Raw genomic sequence first — 25,282 nt, 5'->3', positions numbered from 1 at the left:
TCCCCTGCGAGAGCGGTGAGCCCCGGCCTCCCTAGAGAACAGCAGCCTACGGTGCAGGGGGGCTCCGAAACAATCTTGAGGGCTGGCAAACTAGAACAGCTCCTGTGTCACCCCCTGCAGGTCCTGGTGTCTTTGGGATGGGGGGGGTATTGGGGTAGCTCCCCCCACCCGGCTTGAAGCAGGGATAATAGCAGTGCCCAGCAAGAGGTTGAGGGTTAAGCGATTTCGGGGTCATTTTTTCCTGCATGGGCTTCATTCTCCATCACTCTGTAGCTTGGGCGGAGACTTACTCGGTCATGGGGTGGCTGTGAAAGGCTTGGATTTGCTAGAATTCTCCCCCTTCCCCCCTTTTGCCCTGGTGCAATGAAGTAAGGGGGCTGGGAGGTTTAGTCTTCCACCTGGAGTTGAGAGCTCCCAGGGGTGGTCCCAGCAGGTTGCAGCTTCAGGGGCTGGCTCTAGGTCTCTCAGTGGCCCTGGGCAGAAGCAAATCCCCTGGTTTGAGGGCATAGGGAACACAGTGCCTTCCAGCTGGAAGGTGTCTCTGCCCTGCTTCAGGTTTTCCAGTCTCTTCTGAAGAAAGATGTGCGAGCACCAGGGGCTTGTGCCAATGTCCCCGGGGCCTCTCCTGGGGGTGGCTGCTACAGGAGTTACTGCTTTGGCCTAGCTGGTGCAGGGCAGGAGCGGGCAGCTGTGGGCCTGCTTCTAGGGCCAGTGTTTCAGCCTGGCTGGGGTCCCGAGCTCCCGATGCTCTGAGCGGTGGTGCGAATAGCAAAATCTAGGGATCGGAGCAGCTCTCTTGTAATTCCCTTGCTCCTCTTTTCAGCTCCCTGCAAGAAGAAGCGAGGGGCACAGCCTGCTTCCCGCACCTGCCTGTGCCTCACGGGGGGAAGGGGAGGTATAGCTACAGAACTGGGCCCTATCCTGTGAACCCCACATGCTCCCTCTGCCAAGGTGGATCTGCCGCTCCTCCCTCACGCTCAGCGGGAACACTGCAGGTCTCTTTGCAGTGATGCATCAATCTACCCTTCCAGCTGGCATCTGATGCTGCCTCCAGGCCGGGGTCTCTGCCAAGTGCATGCAGCCTGCATGTGTATCTCAGGGAGAGAAATGATGTACCCTCCTTAGGCCCAACCCTTCAGCTGCCTCAGCAAAAGCATCTCCCTCCCCCCTCTGTCACTTCCTCTGGGTGTATGTGTGTGCAGGGGGGGGGAGGGGTCTCTCTGCTTCAGGAAGTGGTGGGGGTTTCTAATTGCTGCCCTACTTACACTGCCTGCCTTCCCCCTCCTGCAGGTGTGCGTCTGTGCAAACTGCTGGCTGCCTGGACTGACGGCTGGCTCTCTCCCCTGCTGGGGCTGGAAACACTAGCTCATCCTGGCCAGAAAACAGCTCTTCTGTTTTGCTGGGTTGTGGGGGATAAGTAGTGGAGGTTTTGAAGATTTTTGTTCTGTTTTGGGGGAGGGGGGACCCCGACCTCTGGAACTTTTGTGCAGAACAGCCACTAGCCTGGGGGTCGGGGCAACCGCCTGGGAGCTCCAGTATCTCGTCCCTGCGCTGAAGGATGCAGAGTGGGGTTTTGAAACCGCATCTTTACTCCCACGGCTCGGGTCAGGGCTGGAGCCATGGCTCTGCCTAGAAATTCCAGCCTGAACCTGCACCACCTTCCTCATGAAATTCTCAGCCAGGGTCTATGGTTCCAGGAAACAGAGTAAAACAAAATGGCCCTCTTTTTGTTTTGGACAGGGCAGGGATTTGTCAGACTTTCAACGGGCTCCAGGGCTGGCTTCCCGCCCCCGGCCTGCGCGCTCCCCTTTGTTATAGACGGGAAAGCTTGGATGGCTGTTGTAGGATCAGCGGTGGACTGCAATTACAAGAGCTGGGCGTTGAGGCTCATCCTTCCCTCTGAAGTCCCTACTCCTGCCCCGTCTCTAAGGGAGGGACCTTCTGCAGCTGTGGGGAGAGCGGGGCCCAAGGGCGAGTTGCGTCTCCCTCCTGGAGAGTGTTTGAAGAGAAGGAAGGCAGCGTGGGTGAGCGGTTAGAGTACTGCCCCGGCCCTGAGCACTGCTGGGTTTTAGCCCCTTTCCTGCTGACTTCCCCACCTGTAAAATGGGGCTGGGGGGGACCTTTGTAAAATGTCATGAGAGCTCCTCATGCAGAGAGCTTGGTATTAATACCAGAGCGCTGTCTACAGTGCGTGGGCATCGGTCTTGCCCACACCCTGCTGTGTGTTTTCCTACATGCTTTGCTTCCTCTGCCAGGACAGCACCAGCCTCTCCTTGCCCTCAGGCCAGGGCTGGGAGATGGAAGGGGAGGGTTACAGGGGTGCTTGGGCTTCCTTGGGTGTCTTGGAGGTGAGGCCCGGCGCTGCAGCAGACTCCAGCAGCGTGTTCCCCCCCCCGGAAGGGGAGAGACAGAGTAGAAGTTGGTCAGATCTACAGAAGCAGCAGGTGGGGGCGGTGAATTCAGTATCCGCATTATACCACCACGCACGCTGAGATAACGCAAGCCCCACTACAATGATCTACAGCCCAGGTGCCGGCCTCTGCAGCTGTCCAGCCCTTCACCCTCTCGGCCGGTGCAAGGGACAGTTGCCCCATCTCAGGGGTGACAGTAAAAGCCCAGGTTCTAGCTGAGCGCGGGACCGAGACTCTCCTTTACCGAACTATGCCGCTCCCCCCAGGCCCAGGCCCGTCCTGGCCGAGGTGCGTCCCAGCGCAGGAAGGGGGCTGCTCTTTCAGGATGAGCTTCGATGCTAAGCAAGGGCGTGCTGAGTTGGCAAGGGCTGGCCAGGCAGTTGGAAGGCGAGGTGGGTGGCAGCTCAGCCCCAGACTGGATCCGCCCTCTATTCAGCTGTCTCGAAACCTGCTTTTCCTCTTCAGTGGGCAGGGGCTGCTGCTGGGATCAAGCTGCCAGTGACTCTGGCTGGCTGGCCTCGGGCTCGGCTGCTCCAGCCTTTATTCTGCTTGGCAAGGGGCCGTGGTGATGGGGGTTGTGTCCTGGCAAGGAAGCTGGTGAAAAGGGGCAGGGGTGGGAAGGCACGGAGGGGGGAGTCTGAACGTGGGTAGGTTTGCCTCATGGCCTGACTGTTCCTGGTATTCGAGCTCCGACGTCAGCTGGGGCTGCAGCAGCCTTCCCTGGACCTGTTCCCGTGTCAGCTGGGGCTCAAAAGCCTGGGCACAGTCAGGTGCTGAGCTGCCCCTTGGCACTAAAAGGTGCTGTTCTGGCAACGTTGAAGCAATACTTGGCCGTGGCCGGGCCTGAGCTGGGCTGACCCAATGCTGAATTCCCTCCTCTCCCTGATTTGCAGTGAGCTCGGCTGGAAAAGATTCTGCATCAGGCCGAGCAAGGCCTTGAACCGGCCTCTCCCGCAGCTGGGGCTGGTGTTTGTTCCCCTGCAGCAGGAAAACAAATGCTGAAGCCCTACCCGGACGGGGCAGCCTCTAAGCCGCGCTACTGCTCCTAAGCCCTGGCAGGGCTGGTTCTCCCGCGTACGGCCGTCTCAGGACCTCGGCCACAGGGCATCACTGCGCCCAGCTGCCATGCATGCTGCAGCTAACGCCCCTGCCGTGGCTCCAGCTGGCGCAGCCGAGGCTCCGGGCAGCCCTTGAGCCCCTGCTTATTTCGCCAGCCTGTCGCTGGGACCTGTGCAGCCCCCTGCTGCTCCTTAGCATCACTCCCTGGAAGGACAGACCCCCTCACTCCCTGAGCCATCTCCCTGCCCCCCAGACATGGGGACTACGCCTGCTTTAATTAGGCAGCTGTAACATTTTCCACCTATTAGCCTAATTAGCATCTCCCGCCTCTCAGATCGGGCTCGACTGGCTAATCACACAAACCCAAACACCCTTGCCCCGCCCCCTGCCCCTTCTCAATACATTCCCCCCCCCCCCACTCACACTCTCCCACCCTCACTCTCTTTCACTGGTCTGGGGCAGGGGGTTTGGGATGCAGGAGGGCGTGCGGGGAGGGGGGGATGGCTCAGGGCTGGGGCAGGGGGGGCTGCAGGCTCTGGGAGGGAGTTTGGATGCAGGGGGTTGGGGGGGTGCAGGCTCTGGGAGGGCATATGGGTGCAGGAGGGGGCTCAGGGTTGGGGTTGTGGAGGGGGTTGCAGGCTTTGGGAGGCACTTATTTCCGATGGCTCCCAGAAGCAGCGCCATGCCCCTGCGGCTTCTAGGCGCAGGCAGGGGCAGCCAGGTGGCTTTGCGCACTGCCCTTGCCTGCAGGCACCATCCCTGCAGCTCCCATTGGGCACAGTTCCCGGCCAATGGGCGCTTCAGAGTCAGTGTGCCGAGACACCCCCTGGCTGCCCCTGCCTGCGCCTAGGAGCTGCAGGGACATGCCACTGCTTCTGGGAGCTGCGCAGAGCCAGGGCAGGTAGGGAGCCTGCCTTAGCCCCGCTGCACTGCCCCTGCCGACCAGACTTTTGGCCTGTTAAAATCTACTGGAGTCCTTTCAGTAGCAAGCGGGAGATTGAGGCCGATTGCAGGAAACTCCTGGCAACCCTAGGCACTGCGCATTCTCGGAGGGGGAGGCCCTGCATTGAAGAGCTCACAGTAAACCTCCAAAAGCCTGGGAGCCAGGCAGGATTATCCCCATTTTACAGGTGAGGGTCTGAGGCCTCACGAGAGGAAGTGACTTGCCCAAGGTCACCCAGAGAGGCAGTAGCAGAGCTGGGATACTCACCCAGCTTGCCCAAGGTCCAGCCCAGCACCTTAGCCCCAACCCTCACCCAGGAGAGGACCCAGCTGTCACCAGCATCTCTAGGGAGGACCCCAGCTCCTTTTTCACCAAGTCACCAAAGCAGCAGGGGTGTTTCATGGGGGCCCTGGCTGTAATCCGGGGCCTGTGCTTGTCCCCAGCCACACGGAAAATCCACACGTTTCATTACGCAGGGATTGAAACTACGGCCTGTTAAATACATTTATTTACTGAGGAGAAATTACAGCTGTTTTCTCAACAGAAAATTGGCGTCATTGAATCAGTAGCAATAATGTGGGAGAAGTGCCAGGCCCCAGCCCCTTTGCTCACTGAGTGATAACAGCATCACTTGCACCAGTAATAACTCCCCTCCGGCCCTTGGGATCCGGCCATTGCTCGTCCTCTAGCTGGGAAGCCCATCGGGCCCTGCCTCTCCAGCCAAACCCCCGCGCCGGTCAGATCCCAGCGACTCCTAACTCCCCCACATCTGCCCGGGGAGGAAGCGTGGAAGATGCCGAAAGGAAGCGAGGCGTCTCGTGTCTCCATCCGCCTGCACCTGTTTGCGAGTGGAGGGAGCGTCGCACTCAGACAAGGCCCACCTCCGAGCCGGGAACGACCGCGCGAGGCTCCGCAGCTGAAGCTGTGGGGAGGGGGGGGCCCGCTCCCAGCGCACGTGGCGTTCTGAGGCCCCGGCGGTCGGTTGGAAAGGCTGCCCTGGGTAACGCTGGTTTTGGTCCCGGTACAGCTCGGTCCCGGCAGCTCCAAGGCAGTGTTGCCGGCCTTTGCCGGCAGAGGGGGGAGGAGCGCCCCCCCCGCCACGCATGCTTCAGTACACCACTTCGTAGACGGTGGCTTTCTTGTCGCCGGAGCCTGTGACGATGAACTTGTCGTTGATCGAGATGTCACAGCTTAGCACTGATGAGGACTCTTTGGACTGAGAGAGAGAGAGAAAAGAGGGGAGGTTAGGAGAGGGCACCTGCCCCCTGGGCGGCCCCGATAGTGGGATAACGAGGTGGGGGCTGAGAGCAGGGCCAGGGAGACCAGTGGCAAAGACTGGCCGAGACCTTGTTCTCAGGTGAGTTAAAATCGGAGCCCAACTTTCTTTCTCTCAGCACTCCCTGATCTCTGCTAGGGCAGGGACGGCTGGTGCTAAAGGCCATTAAAACCAAGAGAAAGCCTCCCACTGATTGAACTGATGCTCTGGGTCAATCAGGAATTAATTCAGGACACTCCTGTTCTGCCTTGTGCAGGAGGTCAGACTCTGGTCCACTCTGGGTGAACCTGGCTTTGGGGCAGCCACTGATGGGCTGGGCAGTTGCTCCCACTCTCGGCATTGCCGGGGGTGAGGGATTTAAGCAGAACGTGCCTCCCGGCAGGGCACCCTACCACACCTGGAAGATGCTGGCTCCGTAGGGCGTCCTCCAGGCGTTCAGCAGGTTGTCCTTCCCTGTGCTCACGAACCATTTACCTGCAGCGGGAGAGTCCAATGGGTCAGCGGGGGCTGTCGTGTGCATGGACGAGAGATTCAGCAGAAGGGGAGACGCTGCCCATAGGCGCGGGGGGATCCCAACAGCATCCCACAAGCAACCACCTGCCCTGGGAGCAGAGGACGATGCACTGGGGACATCCAAAGCAAAGCCCAGGCTGGATCAACTTTCAGCCTGCCTGTAAACATGGAGTCCCACCCACGCAGCCTTCCAAGCTCTTCCCAGCTCCGTTCCATATTCCGGGGCTGGCCACGTAAACCCCATTGCGGAGCTCTGCCATCACGCTCAGATGAAATTTGTGTGACATTAGCAACTCCAGGCCACGACCAAGGTTGGGTCCCCATTGTGCCAGGGCCACACAGACACGAAGGGAAACGGCCCCTCATCTTCACAGACTGCGGGCGGGAGGGGAAACTGAGGCACAGAGCGAGGCCCAAGGTCACCCAGCAGGACAGCGGCAGAGCCAGGAACAGATGCCTATTCCTGAGTCCCAGTCACTGCCCAGCCATGCAACCCCTCGCCCAGCCTGAGCCCGCATCTGCATTTGCACACACTCCTACCGCAGGAGGCGAACTTGAGGGAGAGGACGCAGCTCTCGTGGAGGTGGAGCTGGTACTTCTCCGGCTTGGCCACGTGCAGGATCTCCACGTTGCTGCTCTCCATGCCGACGGCCAGCCACTCCCCTGAGGGACAGTAGCCCAGCGAGAAGATCTGGGGGAGAAGACAGAGTCAGGCCCCAGGAAACGGGTCCCTGCCCGGCTGGCTCTGCGGGAGATGGGAGAGCTCCGCGCGGCGACCGCCCCCACCCGCTCGGGCTCTGCGGCGCCCCCTACCTGGGAGCTGAAGTCGTGCTGCTGAAGCTGACGCCCCTCCCGCAGGTCCCAGCACCGCACCGTGTTATCCAGCCCCCCCGTCCACAGCTTGGTGCCGTAGTTGGAGATATCGATGCAGCTGGCGCCGTCCGTGTGGCCCTGGAACTGTCTGGAGGGGAGAGCGCGGCCGTCAGGCCCTGGAGCCTGCTGCAGGATCGGGTCCTGCGGCCAGGCAGCTCCTCCCCACTCCAGCGCCAGCCAGCCGCACCGCCCCGCACCCTGGGAAGGGATGCCTAGCCGGCGGCAGGCAGACCCCGGGCCTCACCTGACCAGAGTCTGGTTCAGCAGGTCCCACCCCAGCAGTCCATGCGCCCCGAGGTGTGACTGTCGCCAACCGGCAACGAGAGGTAGAGGTCACCCGGCTGATCCCAGCCGCATGTACTTGACCCGGGGGGGCCACACAGGGAAGGCCCTGCGAGCTACGGGGGCATGGAGCGGGCCTCACCTGACCATCGTCTGGTTCTGCAGGTCCCACACCACGATGTTGCCGTCGCTGCAGCAGGAGAAGCAGACCTTGGCGTCGGGGCTGATGGCCAGGGCGTAGCAGGCGGGCGCCGAGGAGGTCAGCTCTGCCTTGATGCGGGGGGTGGGCGCGGCCAGGTCCCAGATGGACAAGGTGCTGGCCTCGCCCCCCACAATGAGGCTGCGCCCGTCCGGGAGGAGCTTGCAGGAGCGGATGTAGTTGTCGCGGTTCTGGGGAAGGGAGAGGGAGGAGCAGCCTTAAAGCCAGTCACTGTGGAGTGCGGGGGTCCCTGATTCAATGCCCCTTAAGGGTCAGTGGATTGTCTCCCCTGATTTCAGCCTGCAGCCTCTCAGAGCCACCTATCCTGCAGGGAGGGGGCACCTGTGCCAGGGACTCAGTGGAGGTCAATGGAGTTCACCCTGCAGGGCTCAGCAGCCAGGCTCTAAAGCCCTCCAGGCCTTGAAGCAATTTCCACCTTTCTCCAAAGCAGCCTGGTTCCCCACCTCTGCTTCCCCCGCAACCTGACCTAGTGTCCTGCCCATTGCCAAGGGCCCCACGGTGCCAGGTGCTACACCCCCCCCCGAAAGGCTGGGCTCTGGCCCCAGGGGTTCACAAGTAGGAACACAGGGCAATTAAATGACTCGCCCGAGGTCACACAGCGAATCAGTGGCAGAGCCAGGAATTAAACCCGGATCTCCCGAAGCCCCAGCCAACACGTTACGCACAAGCCCATCCACTGTCCCGTGTGCCTGAGGGTGTGAGTGCCCAGTGACAGAGACTGGCCTGTTTTACCCGCCATCCCATGGGCGGTCGGGGTTTCTGCGGCATGGGGGAGACAGAGAGCACCCCACAAGCTCTTAAAAGCAGTGCAAAGCGCAGGGAGCTCTCAGCACGTACCACAGCCACCCAAACCTATCCAGCCCCCTTCAAGCACGCCCAGCACCGCAGCATCCAGCCTGGCTGAAGTGACCCCAAGCTGCGGCTGCTTCAGTCCCAGACCCGCCGCACTTGGGACAGTTCGTCGGGAGCTCTGTGTGTGTGTGTGGGGGGGGGAGCGGGCATGAGGGACAAAAATTGGAGCCCTGTTGGTCAAAGATGGGAGGGGAGCGAGTGCCCCCCGCCCTGCCTGTTTTGCAGTGATGAGCCGTCCTGCCACGCTCGTCGGCTCCGCAGCACCTTCCAGTAAGGGCAGGAGCGCCGGGATCTCTGGCATGCTAATGAACAGGGCCCCCGGGGGGGAAGCTCAATTATTAATCGCTTTTCCTTTTGACGAGGGTTTTCTAGCGACGGAGCAATTCCAGTCCCTGCCGATGCTCCAGACGCGCCGGGGAAGCTGGCCTGGAACGGCCCCAGCCGACGCACGCAGCTCCGTTCCGCTTTTAAAATGACCCTGGCAGAGGTCGTTTCCCACCACTGCCTGGGCACAGTTCCTTTGCCGGCTCGATGGGGGAAACTGAGGCAGGGCATCTCACACACACACACACGCACATGCACACAGAGCATTGGCCTAACCAGTGCAGAGCCCAGCCCACGGTGGGCACACAGCCGCAACGACAGGACCTGGAACTTGGGTATCCTGAGTCCAAACTCTATGGTCCAGTCTACCAGCCAAGGGGGGCCACGCCAACAAACCAAGTGACAATCTCCAGTGCGTCTCGCCTGCGATACAGAAACTGGCATCTTCAGCTGCTGCAGCACACAGGGCCAGATCCTCAGCTGAAGTCACCCCAGCAATGGCGATTTTCCCCAGCCAGGGATCTGGCCCTCAAGGGTAGCAAGGAATTGTGCTGGATCCAACAGAAGCCACCTTCCCCCTGCTCGTTTGTCCCCAGGCCCCTTCCCCTTACCAGGCAGTCCAGCTGCGCCACGGGCGTCTTGGTCCCAGGCTGCCCCACGTCCCACACCTTCACGCAGCCCTTGCCCCCCGTGTAGACGTGCTGGGTGGAGTTGCTGATGGTGACGGCGCAGACCACCTCGCCGTGGGTCAGGGTGTGGAGCTGGCGGGCGTGCCGGGGGATGCCGGTGCCGATAAGGGCGTCGGGAGGGAAGGGGACCGGCTGCATCTGCCCATCGGCGCTCACGTGGAAGGAGTAGGCGCTGGAGGAGGGGGAGAGGCAGGTAAGTGCTGGCAGGCCTTAAAGGGATGCAGCCCTCCTGGGCGTTACGCTCTGTGTCTGGGCATCTGTCACCCACTTTTGTCCGTAGCCTCTGGCTGGAGATTTCCCCTGCCAGGGAGGGTGGGGGTCACACACTAGACAAGGAGGGACCTCTCCAGGTAGGTAGGTACCCAGCCCCATTACTGTAGTAGCTGAGCCCCTCCCAGCCTTACTGTATTGGTCCTCACAGCCCCCTCCCTGCCCCAAGAGGCAGGGCTGTAAACTCCAGCGTCCAGATGGGGAAACTGAGTCACAACAATGAAGCGACTCTGTCAGGGACAGAGCAGAGAATTGAACCCAGGGCGCCGGAGTCTTACAGCAGAGCCCTAACCACTGGACCATCCTTCCTCCAGGCTGCAGCATGGCCTTGGCCTGTTTATTACCGCCTCCATGTGGGAGCTCCTGTGCGGAATGCTGCCGTGGGCCAGTGGGAGCCTGGCTTGGTGATGACCTGCATTCCACCACCTCCCCCTGGGGCGTTTCCACGATTTCCTCCCCCCGCCCCCAGCCCCTCTGCACAGATTTGGCTGCACTTACGGTTTCCCCCCGGGGATGGCCGGCAGAGAGGAGGAGATGGTGGAAGCCCTCAGGTGAGGGTGAGACTCAAAAGCCACCTGCAAAAGCAAAAGGGAGCCTGGTCCACCAAGCGGCGTGGTGGGGAAGGGCCACAGTGGCTGGGCCTACAGACGAGCAGGGTCCGGCCGCCCTGCGCTAAGACTGGCTTGGAACAACCTCTCTGGCTATCTCTGCAGCCTGTTTCCTCCAAGAATATATGGGAGGGGGCAGCGGCTGACCAGCCAATGGCCAATTCCTGCTCCTGGCAGCAAAACTCTGATGGGACCAGGGCTTGGCTGCAAAGGGCACCGCCCCGGCCATGTTCCAAGGGGGGAAGAGCTTTAAAGAGACAAAGGGCCATTACAAACTCACCCCCCACCCCAGCTGCCACTGGGAGCCGGGCACCTAACTGGCTGTATTCAACTGGCCCGTGCCCTGCACTGAGCTGCCCCCTGTTGAGTTCACCACTGCTACTCTCCATCCCACGCATGCACGGTATTCTGTGGTGAAGGTGGAGAAGGGCCTTTGCAGGAGGTGGCTGGAGCTGAGCTGGCCTCTGCCCCGGCCAGTCTGCGACTCACCAGAGGGGACCGTCCGTACATCACCGTGCCGCTGACTTGCGGAGAGAGGTGGATGCTCACGTAGGTGCTGGGGGCAGAGAGCTCGCCGTTGATGGTGGCGTGGGGCACCATGCCAAATGAAGACGCGTAGGTGCTGGGCACGCTCAGGGGGCTGCGCAGAGCTGGGGGTTCAAGAGAAGAGATGCAGCCACTGAGCAGCACCCCTGGGTGCTTGTTACCTGCATTATGGCAGCGTAACGCCTCAGGGTGGGTCCTGGTCAGCGGGGATTGAACCTGGGACCAATGGATCTAAATGCCTGACCACCCAGAGCCAGGAGCCAGGAACTTGTGAGTAGTTAATATTTGTACCACAGTAGCACCACGAAGCCCCAGCTGAGATCAGGGTCCTGTTATGTTAAGTGTTATACAGAGATATAGTGAGAAGCAGCTGCTGCCTCAAATGTCTTAGACAAGGCAGACAAAGAGGAAACTGAGGCACAAAGCGGCGACGGGACTTGCCCAAGGGATCAGTGGCAGAGCCAGGAAAAGAACTCAGGTCTCCTGAGCCCCAAGCCAGCAGCCCTAGACATGCTGAGACTCTGAAATTCCTTTAAACTGGGCTCATACTGAATTAAGCTAAATCAACGCAAGAGAGTTCTAAGCTGATCCGGGTGCATTTATCTCAGAAGTTCTCCTCGTTTATCAAGATCGATTTCCATCCCCTGGTCAGAATAATTTTCTAGCACAGACAAGGGCTTCATTTCTCAAAGTCTTGCTCTATTTCCACTTTGAAAACTGCCAGTCTCGATCCACGCTTTTCCCCACTACCCAGCTGTCAGCCTGGACACATTTTTATTAGCAGAAATCTCCACGACGCTCTACGGCTCCTCTCACAGGAGGGTTGCAAAAGCACTCTCCAAACACCAGTGCACAGCAACCCCTGTGAAGTCGGTAATGCTCCCGGTTTACAGATGGGGATACTGAGGCACCAAGCGGCAAAATAACTTGCCCAGCATCACCCAGATAGGCAGTGGCAGAGCTGATCCAAGGCACCCTACGGCCCTGTACCTTTAACATTAAACCACACCCCTGAGGACTTTCAAGTGAGCCCCACTTAAACAGCTGGATCTTCGGGGCAGGGACTTTGTCTCTTGCTGTCTGTAGGGCACCCAGCTCAATGGGGCCCTGATCTCAGTCGGGGCCTCTAGGCGCAACTGTGAAACAAACAACAAACAACAGTGCAGGGCCCAATCCTGCACTTACTCAAGGGAGTAATACAGCAATGGTGCGGCTTCTTCTGGCTACTGTGCACAGTACCAGAGGGGGCCCAGAGCCACAAATGACGGAGGACCGGGAAAAACTCTCCTAGGAAGAGAGATTGAACGGACTGGGAGCATCACCTGCGAGAGGAGACGAACAGAGGGCACAGGATAGAGTCTCGAAAACACTGAATGGTCCAGAGAATGGAGATCAGGAGCTTCCGTCCCGTCTCCTAGCACAAGACCAAGAGTGTCCAGTGTAAGAGTTCGCTTGTTTTCCATCTGCTTCTGTCTCTCTTTCCTGGTTCCTAAAATAACAATGTAGCCGCAGCGGCTCGGGCTCGCCACCTAGTACGTACTGATCAACTCTGATGGGGTTTCACTCGGGCAGCTAGCCCAAGCTGTTGCGGCTACATTGTCATTTTAGGCCCTCACTTAAGCAGAGCTAATACATGTGTCGAACCCAAGCTGGGAGTGACACCTTTCAGCTGCAGTGTAGACGTAGCCTCAGGGTACACACACACACGGCACCCAGAGACAAATCCAGCATTGGGCCCTGGTCTCTGGGAGTGGCCAGTATCTGATGTGTCAGAAGGAGATGAAAACTCTCCAAAGGCACCTGGACTACAGAACAGTATGCACCGTGGTGGGGAGGAAAATACACGAGGATCAAATAATTGTATCAAAATAACCCACCGCCCCCAATACCAGGGACCCTTTGTAACTAGGCACCGTGTAGACACATCGAAAGAGACGAAAAGCCAACGGTCTCTTTTTCACAGATGGGGTATTGAGGTGCAGAGAGAGTAAAGCCTAGATCCTCAAAAGGTATTGAGACACCTGAATCAATGGGAGTTAGGTGCCTTTGATAATCTGGGCCTAAATGACTTGCTCAGGGCCACCCAGGGAGTCTGTGGCAGAGCCGGGAACTGAATCCAGATCTCCCGAGTCCCTGTCCAGTGGCGTACCCACAAGACCATCCTTCCTCTGCCAGTTCCTTCCTGAGCCTGCCAGCTAATGTCTTGAAGCATGCGCATTGATCCCCCGTGTTTTCACATGTATAACCAGAAATATTATTAGTCAGAAACAATGCAGAACCCTTTCCAAAATCCAGACACAGTATTTGTCACTCTGAATTCCTGCAGCAGTGAGTTCCACAGGTTGACAAAAACCATACTATGGACCCACACCTGAGAAGTAAGGAGAGCCTTGCATTGCACAGCAGGCTCTCTTGATGCATTGAACCTGTTGGTGTAATTGACCGACAGGCCATATTAGCGCGGCAGAAGCACTTCCATAAAATTGGCTGTGATATGGGTGGAAATCCACCACTGACCCAGAGCCCTGTACATTGGTAACTGCACCAGCTGACATGCACAGAGCCCCCCTGCACACACACACGTGCTGTGTTACAGAGCCAGGCAGTTTCTCAGAAGGACGCGGATGCCTTAGAGAGACTCACTGATGGTGTCCGTGGCAGGTGGCTTGGAGGAGAGTTGCCGGAGATGGGAGGCCGAGCTTGGCCCAGGGCCAGGCGTTAGGGAGTCCCGTGGAGGAGAGGAGCTGGAGGACTTGGAGGTGGGAGTGTTGGCTGAGGCATCATTCTGCAATGGAAAGGAGATGTTACCCTGCCCTGCTTTACAGCCTTCCAGCCAAGGCCCCCCAGAGTGCTACCTGCACATTCACGAAACCTCACACACCTCGAGGGGGAAACTGAGGCACAGGGCAGTGCCTTAATTTACCCAAGCTCACGGAGAGATTCCATGGCTGGGTTTGGTACAGAGCCTAGGAGTCCTGGCTCTTGCTACTTCAACCACTGGGACTGGACCCCACTCCTTTCCAGAGCTGGGACGACAGCACAGGAGTCTTGACTCCCAGCCCCCTACTCTGACCCCCTAGAGAACACCCCCTTCCAGTTAATACTTGTACAGAGAGTCTGCAGCCCCCGCCCCAGGATTGTGTGCACCAGCCCCTTTGCAGGATCAGGCCCATCGACCAGCCGCCCCACTGTTTCACTGAAGTGGTGTCCAATAACCCCTGGTGCATTTTTGCTCGCCTGGGGGTTTTGTGCAGAACGGTAGAAATCCAAGCAGAGCCCGCAAATCTCACATCACTTAGGGCATTTCGTCTGCTCTAACCAGACTGTCCCGGGGAGAAATACCAGCAAGTGCCAGCAGCCCTAATGAGGGCTCCCAAACCCCTGCTGCCGACAGATTGCTCCTGCTGAATCTTATAAGTGCCTCTCGCTCCCTCACTTGATGGCTGGGCTGGGAATGACAGCGCAATCAATACCCTCCCTCCCCATGCTTCCCTCCCGCTGACGTTTCAATCTGAGAATCAGGTTGATGCTGGGCAAATCGATAGATTGCCCAGCGCGAGGAGGCGCCCAGGGGAATTTTGCAGGCAGCCGGATGGAAAATACCTGCAGAGCCAGGCTCCCGTTACCAGCGTATTAACCTCCCTTCCGAAGGCACTCGCCCCTTGCCAGGCAGCACGGGAGACCCGCTAGCGATGGAAGTGCTTCGGTACTAATTAATTAATCAGCACGCCAAGGATCTCCAAGCATCTGATGCATGCTCGTTAATTAGGGCCTCCTCGTGCTCCCACGGCACGGTAGACACGCTGTGCAGATGGGATGCGGCGAGGCCTGGGGCGGGGAACTGATTGGTCCAAGGATGTGCAGCGAGTCAGTACAGAGCTGGGAATAGTACCCAGGCATCCTGGCTCCCGGAGCCCACCCTGCTGCAACCACTTGGCAAGGCTGCCTGCGGATAGCACAGCGAAGTCCGCACGCTGCCTGCACCCCAAACTGTCCTGTCTCGCTCGACTGCTGTTAACCCTTAGAGCGCCGGAGAACCTCCAGGGGACACATAGACCCCGGATCTGACTCCAGTGTCTTGTGGCCTGGAGGGTTAACCCTTTGGGGACCAGGTTTTTTCCTAGGCTTCCAGCTGTCCCTCAGTGCTGGAGAGGGAGGGAGGGATCCCGGCAGAAGAGGATTGTTAGGAGGAGTAACCCCTGGTCTGTTGTGCCCTCCCCCCTCCCCAGCTCCCACTGCCACCTCTCCACCTGGCACAATCCCTCTTACCCCATTGCCAATCTATGACCCCCCCAGGGCTTGGAACCAGGAATGGGGGACGTGGGTTGCATCAGAATAGGGGGCACCATGCAACGGGCTGATGCTGGGGGGAGGGAGGGGCTGTGCAATGCAATTCTTCATCTCTGGAGGGGGCAGGGTTCTTTCCTCATGTCCGGCAGGGATGGGGGAGCCAGGGGAAGATGTGGGGTGGGCAGGAAGCAATAGGATGGCGGGGAGAGAGAGTGGCAAGACACTCTCTCATTAAGTGCTTGAGGGGTTAAGGACCAGACGGGAAGCCCGAGTAATTGCGTGTGATGGGGGAAAGGCACATGGGAGGGGATTGCAGGGGGCAGCATCCACTATAAATCCAGAGCTCCAGCAGGGGCAGCCCCCAGTGCAGCCTCCAGGCTGGATTGCCTGTGACATGCCCTCTAAGCAGGGACAGAGAATCCATGCCACTCGCAGATCCACCGGCGAGGAGCTTCGGACTCCCCCTCCCCACCCCATGTGCTGCAGCAGGGAGAGACGCTCTGGGATACAGAGTCAGGTGTCGATCCCCCCATCCCATGGCCTCTCTCCAGCTCGCAAGCCCATCTCCTTACCAGGCTCTGGTCCTTCAGTTTGAGGGGCGTTGTGCTCCGGCTGGAGGCCAGGGAGGCTGGGCTTTCGGGCATGTCCCTACGGGCGGGCGGGAGCTTAGTGCTGGGTGCGTGGGCAGGGCTGCTGGGCTCAGAGGGTGGGTCCTGCAGCGCGGAAGAGAAAAGCAGACGGCGCCTTCAGAGAGGAGGGAACCGGGGCCCACTGTGTGCCCACAGCACAGGGCCATCACGGCCAGCAGCAGAGCGGGCTCTCCCCGTGCCAGACCCTGGTGCCTTGGAGGCCATCCGCTGAGCCGAATGGAGACGCTCCAGGGTCACACAGCTGGTGGAGTGGGGTCCAGACCTGCTTTTGCAGATGTAGCCTAGGAGGACGGGGAAATTGGCTCTGCTTTTGAATGCCCTGGGAATTTTGCAAGCCATATTAATTCTCTCTCTCTCTTTTAATGCTTTGGGTGGTTTCCAATTGGCTGCATGGAGCAGATGGGTAGCAACTGGGAAGAACTGGGGGACGCCCACTGATCTGCTACAATATAATCAACCGGACAGACAAAACGACTGTTTGCAAGTCAGTCGAGTCTCCGCTCAGGGACAGGTGCCTCCAGCTTGCCGACCCATGGACCTGGCTGACCAGGGCGGTTTTTTCTTTTAAAATAACAGCTCTGGGGTTCTTTCTATTTGCCTTTCCGAGGTCACATTTCCCAGCTTCTCTCCACTGTCAGGAAGGCTAGAAACTGACTTCCTGTTTTTTTTTAAAAAAGAAAACTTGAGTTTCTGATACAGACACGTGACTTCCAGAACTGGGGCTTCCCAAAAACCACCACATATCACAAGGCTTGTGATAAACCGCCAGAGGTGGCAACTCTGTCTAACAGAGCAGCCTTCAGTTACCATCTTAGGCCTGGTTTATACACAGATTTCAGACCAGTGTCATTATTTCAGTTCGGGGAGAGACGTTTCCAGATCCGGTTTTATCTTACAGCTGCTAGAAGTGCCTTACCACAGCAGAATTCATTCCCCTTTCTGCGCAGCAATTACCTTCGCACTGAGAGAACTGCATCTACCCTAGGTTGCTGCTGAAACAGTACAGCTAAAGTACTACGAATTGTGTGTCTAGACAAGGCCTTAAGAGATCGAATTAAAATCTTCTCACTCACCTCATCCACTACTAAGTTATAATCACTCTTGTCCCCGTCGCTGTCCTGCTGAGGGGAGAAACAGAGCAAGGAACCATTAAAACAGCAAAATGCCGACACAGGACAGATTTCGAGGCAGTGCTGCCTAGTGGCTCAAGCACTGGATTGTGACTTGGAAGACCTGAGGTCTATCCTTAGCTCTGCCATTGGCCTGCTGGATGGGCAAGTTACGTCGCCTCTTTGTGCCTCAATTTTCCCATCTGGGAAATGGGCAGACTGATGCTGATGTCCTTTGTAAAGTGTTTTAAGATAACAGCTTGAAAACGCTAGATAAATCCTAAGGATTATTATTATCTATCCACTCTCTTGGCTTGTCTCCCTGACCCAAAGCCCAAGGAAGTGAGTGGTGACTTCAATGGGCTTTGGATCAGACACCACACAAGCAAAGGCTGTGTCAGATGAGCGGAGACCCAGAAACACCTCGGATTTAAGGTCTCCCTGTGGAATTCTTTTTTAAGGTATTTTCCCAAATATTTTCTGCAGCACTTTAAAGCTAGTAAGCAACGTTGAAAGGTCCCTTTTAGTTAAAAAGCTCTTCAGAGTTGTCATTTCCTATCTCCATAGGATCTGGACTGAATTTTCTTTTTTGAAGTGATCATCATCAGCCCCCAGATTTCTCCCCCAAAGCTCCTGCAGAATCTGGAAGAAAAATCCCATAGCATCTGGGCAACATTAAAAACAACAACAGGCTGGGCAGGTGTATAATTGTTAGTGGTATTGGAACAGAGCCAAACGCGCTCAACTGAGATCAGGTCTCCATTGCGCTAGGTGCTGTACGTACAACTAACGAGAGACAGCAAGACTGCAGTCTGACTAGACAAGAGAGGAAAAGATCAGAAGGGGAAACTGAGGCACAGGGAGGTGCTGTGACCTATTCAAGGTCAGTGGCAGAGCTGGGAAAAGAATGCGGGTCTCCTGAGCTCCAATCCAGTGAACATGCCACCTGCCTATGTGACCCCTAATGAGAGAGGCTGGAGCAGACCCCCTCTGGGGTTCTGTTCTGGACATCGCCCAAGGCCCCCTGCCTTGCCTCCAAAGGCTCCATAAGGGACTAGAGCTCCCCCAGGGTGCAGGTCACCCCAGCAGAGAATGTGGCTCATTGACTTTAATGGCATTGAAGCCAATTTACACCCTGTAAGCAAGATCAGAATCAGGCCCGCTCCGTTCCTGCCCCAGATGCTTCTGGAATGACTCCCAGTGAGGCACCCAGCTGCTCGTCTCCAAGGTCACCCAGCAGAGGCAGGAACAAAACTGAGATCCCCTGAGTCCCAGCCCAGTGCATTATACACTGAACCATGCGACCTTTCTACATGAGCCCCTAATGGGAGAGTCTGGTGATGACTGCCAGGCTGAAAAGCCCCCCCGGGGTTCTCTGATAGCCCTTTAGGGGTTCAGGGAGGCCTCAAGCTTCACACATGGGCAGCCCCCCCAGCCTGGTGCGGTGGAACATTGGTCCGCTGGAGTTTGCGACTGAATCATAGAACTGCAGGGCTGCAAGGGACCTCGAGTCATCATCAGGTCCAGCCCCCTGCACTGAAGCATGACCAAGTAAACCTAAGACCCTCCCAGACAGGAGTTTGTCTAACGTGTTCTTCTGAAACGCCCCAGAGGAGCGGGATCTGCCTTTTACATCACTGCATGGTAAACCCAGACCTTCAAACACCCGAGTGCCCTCTGCCACCTCCATAAGCGCCCTCCCCCCCCAGCAATACGCGACCCATCCTCCCAGGGGCAGGGATCCAGTGTCGCCCGCCAGACTCCATGGCTGCACTCACATAATGTCCTGGCAGGTCCTTCTCCTCCCGTTTCCGCTTGAGCCCTGCGCCGCCCGGCCGCTCCTCACCCTGCAGGCTCTCCGGAGGGGAGGCAGAAATGCTCTGCCCAGGGGAAGCGAGAGGAGACCAGAGTTAATGCACAGCAAGAGCGGAGAGTCCCAGAAGTTGCCAAGCCATTTCCCACAGCTTCCTCCCCAGAGGCCAAGGGGACCGGGGCTTAGCATGTACACGCCAGCTTTGCGGCTGGCCTTCAGCATGTGTGGCCTCGCTCTTTTCGGGGCGGGGAATTAACATCATGGGCCTCTGGCATCTGAGCCCCTTCAAAGGCCAGGGTGGAGACTTTGGGTCTCGTAAATGCTGCAGCTCACCCGATCTCCCTCGCTAGTCGGGGGGTCGGGGGAGTGAGAGTCGCTTGGCACTAGACCCCCATCGTATCCGCTCTCTTGGCAGCAGGTTGTAAAGGGGAGGTCAACTCAGGCCCTCAGCTCCCCCCACCCTCCAGTTGCCTTTTTAACACTCTGGGACCCTGCCCCTACCTGGACACACCCACAAGTTCTCAGATTGGCACTGTGCAAAATCACACCCCAAACGTTAAAAGGCAGAGGCAGGTTTTATCCTAGTGGTTAGAGCAGCCAGTGAGTATTAGGAATAGAATCCCAGAGTCCTGCCTCTGGGGAGGGAGTGGGGTCTAGCGGGTTAGAGCAGGGGCTTTGCTGCACCTCAGTTTCCCCATCTACACAATCAGGATAATGATCCTTACTTGCCTCCCAAGGAGCGGGGGGAAAGACCATGAGGCTTAATTCACTGAATGTTTATAAAGCACTTAAAGATCTCCCTGAAAAGGCACCAAACAGCTGCTGAGTTTTGTCAGTTTCACATTCTGCCCTTAGCTCCCATGGCCAAGAATCATCCAGCGCTGGCCGGGAGCCCATGCGACCGTCCAGATTGAGATCTGCCTGCTCCCCACACGCCTTCCTTTTAAAAAAACAAACATCTCTCCTCTCCCGGGCTCAGCCACCTTTGGGCACGAACATTGTTCAACTGCCAGCATGTCACTTCTTCAGTAAATCATTCCACAGCTGGGCTGGCAGGATTTTTGTGCTTGCGTTGAAGAAGAGGGAGAAATAAAAAAAATCCACCCAGCCCAACAAGGCCACATGCCTTTCCACAGTCAGGCACCGCCAGTGCATCTGGACTGGGCGGGGGAGAGGCGGGGGTCAGTTCAAGGAGAGATACCAGCCGCTGGGAGCTGGCACATGCAAACAGATCTTTGCGCGGCAGGTGGGCCTCGTAAATGACCTATTTAAATAAACATTTTCCAGAAAGAAAGTGGGGGGGGGTAGCTGGGAGCAGAAGCCCCCCCTGACACTCACACTGGAGGAAGCGCTGTGGTCTCTTTGCAGACCAGCCCTAACAGAGATATTTGTATACTGGCTAAATTAAAACAACAGTGGAATAACAGCAGCCTCCCTTAGTCCCTGGACTTGAAAGAAGTTCTGCCCCTTTGGGAGATAATGAGGCATGACAGGAATGGAAAATCCCCATCAGCAGTCTACTGTTTACTCTGCACTTCCCCGCCTTAACCTCTTCCCCGCTGGAACAAGGGATGCGGGGTATGAAGATCAGCTAGTACCTCCCTTCCCCCCACCCCACTGGCACTGGCCTGGTGTAGATCTGATTGTAACAAAACCTACGTGGGTGTCTTAAATCCCTTTATCCCCCGCTACCAGGCTTTTCGGTTTCCAACAATCAACTCTCTCCTTCCCCCCACCCCCACACACCTGCTCTGGCCAGATGCTGAGCTGGTGTAGTATCTGGAGTGACACAGGATGGACACTGGTGTTACAGGGACCCCAATCTACCCGATCAGGCTGAGAGGACACTGGTCTGCATGGGTTTCAAAGTGGGCACTGATGTCAGGGTGCTTGGGCTTTGGGGTGCTCCCCCAGACACATCCTGGGGCCTGATGTGCCCGGCTGCTGGGCACTCGCAGTTCCCAATGAGTTGTGCCCAGGATCTATGAAAATAAGGCCCTGAGGTGGCTCAGGTTGGGCACCTAGATCTGAAAACCAAATCAGGGGCCAGGCTGGAAAGTTTTGACCTAAGATTGGTCATTCCCTCCCCTCCCCCTCCTCTCCATGAATTGGCATTTGTTCGGAGCAAAGATCACCCCCTAGCAAACTCAGAGTGGACCAGAGGAAGCGACCTGTTCGCCCCACTGACAGTTAATGCACCGGACTCCCTGCTGCAGGAGAACGCAAACAGTTTCCAAGGATTAGACACTTGTCTGGCCTCTCCGGTGACAATGTGCCAAGATGAAAATTACCATCAATCCTCAGGCTTCAGGGCACAAGCTGATCCATAGCTATGGTCAGGCAGAATTTCCCCCAGTCCACCCCACTTATGTACTACAGTAATGCCTGGGAACCCCAGTCATGGCCCAGGACCCCACGGTGCAAGGTGCTGTATGAACACAGATCGTATGTGCCCCCAAAAAGCTCTAAGGATCTGGAATCGACCCCTTTTGGATCAATCCACCTGCTGTGGCACGGTAACCACTGTTCTTTCTTCCCGTGCCTCACGCTGGCTGCTGAGCACATCACCGGTCCAGCCCACGCCATTTCTCATCCTCGGAGGAATTACAAGACCGTCCTTCATGGTGGATCGATGCAAATAACTCGCCAGCTTGAGGGGCACAGTGAGATCTTTAACCCTTCCTTGCCCGGCCTCCACCATCCGCTACAGGCCACAAAGGCTGAACCACAAAGCAATTTAGCACACAGGCACCACCAGACCCTGTCGGTGCTAGCTGCCTCTGCCCGGAAGCATTCCCTAGCCTCCTATTGCACCAGGACAAATGCCTGAGTAGCAGGAATCTGGAATACCTTTGAATAGGGACTATTTGGCCCTACTGTGGAGATCAGAACACCCCTCCTCTTCCCCCTCCTCCCACCAGGCTACTGTCAAGTCACCTGGATTTCACAGGTGGACATGGCTCAGGTGAGAGACCAGTTCTCTGGGCTTTCACTCAGAGCACACACACATGGAAAGAGCGCTCTAAAGGCAGGAGGAGTGGTTCATGCCTAGAACTGGGGGCTCACGACACGTGGGTCGTATTCCTGGCTAGATCTTGGGCAATTCATTTCCCTGCCCCGTGCCTCAGTTTCCCTCTCCGTGACCCTTGGCTGGCTACAGCTAGGGACGCGCGAAGTGGGGGTTTGATGCCAGGCATGGATGCAAGGGAGCTGCTTTCACTGGAGTCCTCGAGGGCCACGCACAAACCCATGCGTGGCTGGGCCCAGGCTGTGGTGTGGAGAAATGCAACAACCAGGCCACCCCTACCCTGGCGCATCCCCTGGACCCCGGGCTCAGCCTGTTGAGGAGGTGACAGCGGTGTATCAGCAGGCAAGGCTGGAGTAAGGCAGCCCAGGGAGCGGGAGGCACGGCACTCGCAGTTGATCGCTGCCAGAGCGGGGCAGAACAGCTCTCTCTAGGGCCCCATTGTCTTGAGTGGGGGCAGGTCTTCCTGTGAGTGTTTAGAGCGCGCTCACCCCGGGGTCAGGGCAGGGGCTCAGGAGTCAGCGTGGGCGGGGCGGGGGGCTGGGAGGGTGTACCCTCTAGAGTCTCCTCCCAGGGTTTTGGCAGGGGGTAGGATTACCTGGGGGAGTGGGGGGCCCCGAGGGGATACTCCTGCTTGTTCAGCAGGAAACGCTCCCTCCTCGGACAGCACGTAAGAGGATATTTTGGGAGCAGCGCTCGACCTTCAGACACTTGCCTCAGCGAGCGGGCAAATGGGCCAAGTCAGGCTGAGAGCCTCCATCATTAAACTGCCCCCCCACACCCCCAACAGGAGCACCCCTGTCAAAGCAAGGGGGTTATTTTATCCACCAGCAAGGAACCCCTTTATCTTGCACACTCCCAGCTCAGACTGGATCACTGATTCCCTCCCCCGCCCCCAACTCTGCTCAGAGCTCCTAGCAGATTTCACCTGGATCCGTTACCCTTCGCTTCCCATTCCGAGCTGCTGTGTGGCGCTGTTAAATGGCCACCATGATCCACCCCAGAGGTGGCTGCATTTTAGGGGTGGGTGACTGGGTTTCCTGTGTGCTTTCTGTAGCGCTTTTAAGTAGGGTGAAGAGGACAGTAAGAGATATACTTTCTGATGTCAGGATCGATAGGATATGCCTGTTTCCTCTGGGGCTGGCTCGAGCGGACTGCACGGCCCTGAAGGAGGGGAGGCCCACCAATTCCCAGAAACCCCCTCAGTGGACCCAAGGGTGCAATGGACGCACCCCGTTTTACACGCTGCAACCTGCAGGCAGCCGCCCATGTTTATTACGGCGTGTACTTTACAGTCACTGCAGCTCTGAATTATGAGAGGTATGTGTCTGCTCCCAGGTCAGGGGAAGTGCCGGACACTTTGTACGGACCCACAAACAAGGGTGAGGCCGGTTCTGCACCCCTAACAGGTTGGGGCTCCCTTTCATCAGGCCAGCTCTGAGCGAAGCTGGTTTGTAGAGGAGGGGAAGGGATCTGGTGGGAGACGCAATTCCTCCGTCCACAGCCCAGGGCAGCCCTCCGGCAAGCTTCTCCTGCCAGCGGGCACTCACGCTGGGGATAGGAACGGGAGGGGAATTCAGCCTCTATGGTCCACTCGGTCCCCAGCCAGGGGCCGAGTTTGCTAAGTGCTCAGCATTGACACAGCCAGCCCTGCTCTTCCAAAGAGCACCCAGCATGAGGAGCCTTTGCAAGCCCAGCCCTTCGCCCCAAGAAGGCAAGTCATTCCTGGGACAAGTCACCCTAGGCACTTCCCTAGACCTTTCCTTCTGAAGATCACAGAGAATTGAGCTGCTAGACCTGCCCTGTGAGGATCACTGTCCCCGTTTGACAGCTGGGGGAAACTGAGGCACTGAGCAGGGAAGTGACTCAGCCGAGGCTGCACATCAGGTCAGTGGCACAAACTAGTAATCTTAGCATCTTGGGCCACGTCTTCATTACAAGGCCATCATCCTTCTCTACCAGCATGGGCCCATGGCTCACTCCTCACTCTGCAAGGCCACCAGACAGGCTGGATCCGAGTGCGAGTCATAGAGACAAAAGCCTCCCATGCTGTGCACCCCTCCCCGAGACAGCCAGTCCCTCCTCACCCTCGAGAGGGAAAAGCAAAGCTCTTTGGGGAATGCGTCAATGATCTTTGCTTCCTTGGTGCAAATTCCAGTTCTGGGCCAGATCCTTAGCAGGTGCAAACAGCGGTAGCTACATTTACGTCAATGGGTCTGGATCTCCGGACAGTGTAAACCGACATAGATCCATTGAAGGCAGTGGGGCCCAATCCCCAGCTACTGTCAATCAGCCTATCTCCACTGAAGTCCATGGGGTCCGCCCTCCAGGGCGGGGGAGAATCCCACTGGAGTCAGATCCCCAGCTGGTGTAGGTAGCAGTAGCTCCCCTGAAGTCAACGGAGTGATGCCAATTGACACCAGCTCCAAACGGGGCTCTCTGTCTTTGATACAACTCCACCCACAGCCCCTGGAAATAATCTGTCGACAGAAGCAAATTAAACGTGGATCCTGAGCGCTGCAGAAACAGCCCCCCTTTCTCTCCTGCTGGTTCCCTTCCAGCGGTGAATCGTTAGACTCCTGCCCTTTGTTTTCAGTGCCAGGGCTTCAGCAATGCTATCTCGGGGCTGTTTGCTTTGAAAAGGTCAGGCAACAAAACATTCCTGGGAATCCCAGTGCAACCACAAGAGAAGGGAGCCGGGCGCAGCGCTTGGAGAAAAGAGGCCACTCGCAGCTCTTCCGGGAGGCATCAAAAGATGGAGTCTGGCTGAGCCTGTCCCACCAACAGAGTGACCCCTCGGCCCTTCATTCTCCCTGCTGCTCTGGGGCCCCAAAGGGTGGCCCCCCAGGAATCCACCTGCCACGCAGGGGGCATAGCCAGTGTAAGGGCCCTGCACCAAACCTGCTCCCGCCTATGGCCTGGCCAGAGTACCTTGCATTGCGGCTAGCTTCTGCTTTCCAGTGCCCCACTGGGCACCCAAAGCCAGCGGCCTCTTTGCCCAGAGTCAGGTTGGGAGATGGGATTCAAACTCAGCTTCCAGCCCTGTGCACAGCCGAGCTGGCCTCCCGATCATTGCGGGCCGGGAAGGGATAAGATGTGCCCACCACCCGCCAAAGCAGCAAGACTGTGTCATTTCAGTACGTGCCCTCGCTCATTGTTTCAGGTCCAACACCTTCCTCTGTGCTAATTTCCACCCTCTTCCAGACAGGTGATCTCCAGGCCCCCGTTGCATAGCTTACCCGGCTTGGCGTGCGCTCTGGGCTCCGTCCAGCAGGAAGACACAGGTGCGTAGAGAGCCCCAGATTGGGAAAACACAAAGGGAGAACAAAGAGATTCGTTTAGTTCTGATGTCATGTGGCCAAGCCCAAACCAGAGAGGTCTGATCTGGGTTGTACGTCCCCAGCCTAATCAGGGCTATCAGCCAGGAAAGGCTGGACAGAGCCATTCCTGGCAAGCCGGCTATGGGGACACAATCACTTCCTTGCACTAGTGAAGGGATGGTCCAGATCATTTGGGACTAGAACTAGAT

The 25,282-nt window shown here is 57.6% G+C and overlaps 1 protein-coding gene across 8 annotated transcripts in view; it reads right to left on the bottom strand.

The window, feature by feature from the left end:
• Positions 1-4,892: 4,892 nt before the first annotated feature.
• The window catches only part of TLE2 (TLE family member 2, transcriptional corepressor), a 34,361-nt gene continuing 13,971 nt past the window's right edge, over positions 4,893-25,282 (bottom strand). For 6 of the 8 annotated variants that reach the window (XM_073323750.1, XM_073323751.1, XM_073323754.1 and 3 more), the window contains 13 exons: positions 24,993-25,009; positions 18,694-18,795; positions 16,880-16,927; positions 15,729-15,869; positions 13,510-13,651; positions 10,810-10,970; positions 10,211-10,287; positions 9,365-9,614; positions 7,500-7,747; positions 7,016-7,163; positions 6,743-6,893; positions 6,087-6,163; positions 4,893-5,629 (listed from right to left, as the gene is read on the bottom strand). In XM_073323750.1, coding sequence (XP_073179851.1) covers positions 5,522-5,629; positions 6,087-6,163; positions 6,743-6,893; positions 7,016-7,163; positions 7,500-7,747; positions 9,365-9,614; positions 10,211-10,287; positions 10,810-10,970; positions 13,510-13,651; positions 15,729-15,869; positions 16,880-16,927; positions 18,694-18,795; positions 24,993-25,009 — 1,670 coding nt within the window. In that variant the 3' untranslated portion in view covers positions 4,893-5,521. The remainder of the gene's footprint in view (positions 5,630-6,086; positions 6,164-6,742; positions 6,894-7,015; positions 7,164-7,499; positions 7,748-9,364; positions 9,615-10,210; positions 10,288-10,809; positions 10,971-13,509; positions 13,652-15,728; positions 15,870-16,879; positions 16,928-18,693; positions 18,796-24,992; positions 25,010-25,282) is intronic. The other 2 variants (XM_073323752.1, XM_073323757.1) reach the window with 1 other exon arrangement.

The sequence above is a fragment of the Lepidochelys kempii genome, chromosome 25, assembly GCF_965140265.1.
Source record: "Lepidochelys kempii isolate rLepKem1 chromosome 25, rLepKem1.hap2, whole genome shotgun sequence".
NCBI classification, from domain to species: domain Eukaryota; kingdom Metazoa; phylum Chordata; order Testudines; family Cheloniidae; genus Lepidochelys; species Lepidochelys kempii.
This window is presented reverse-complemented; position numbering and strand designations above follow the sequence as displayed.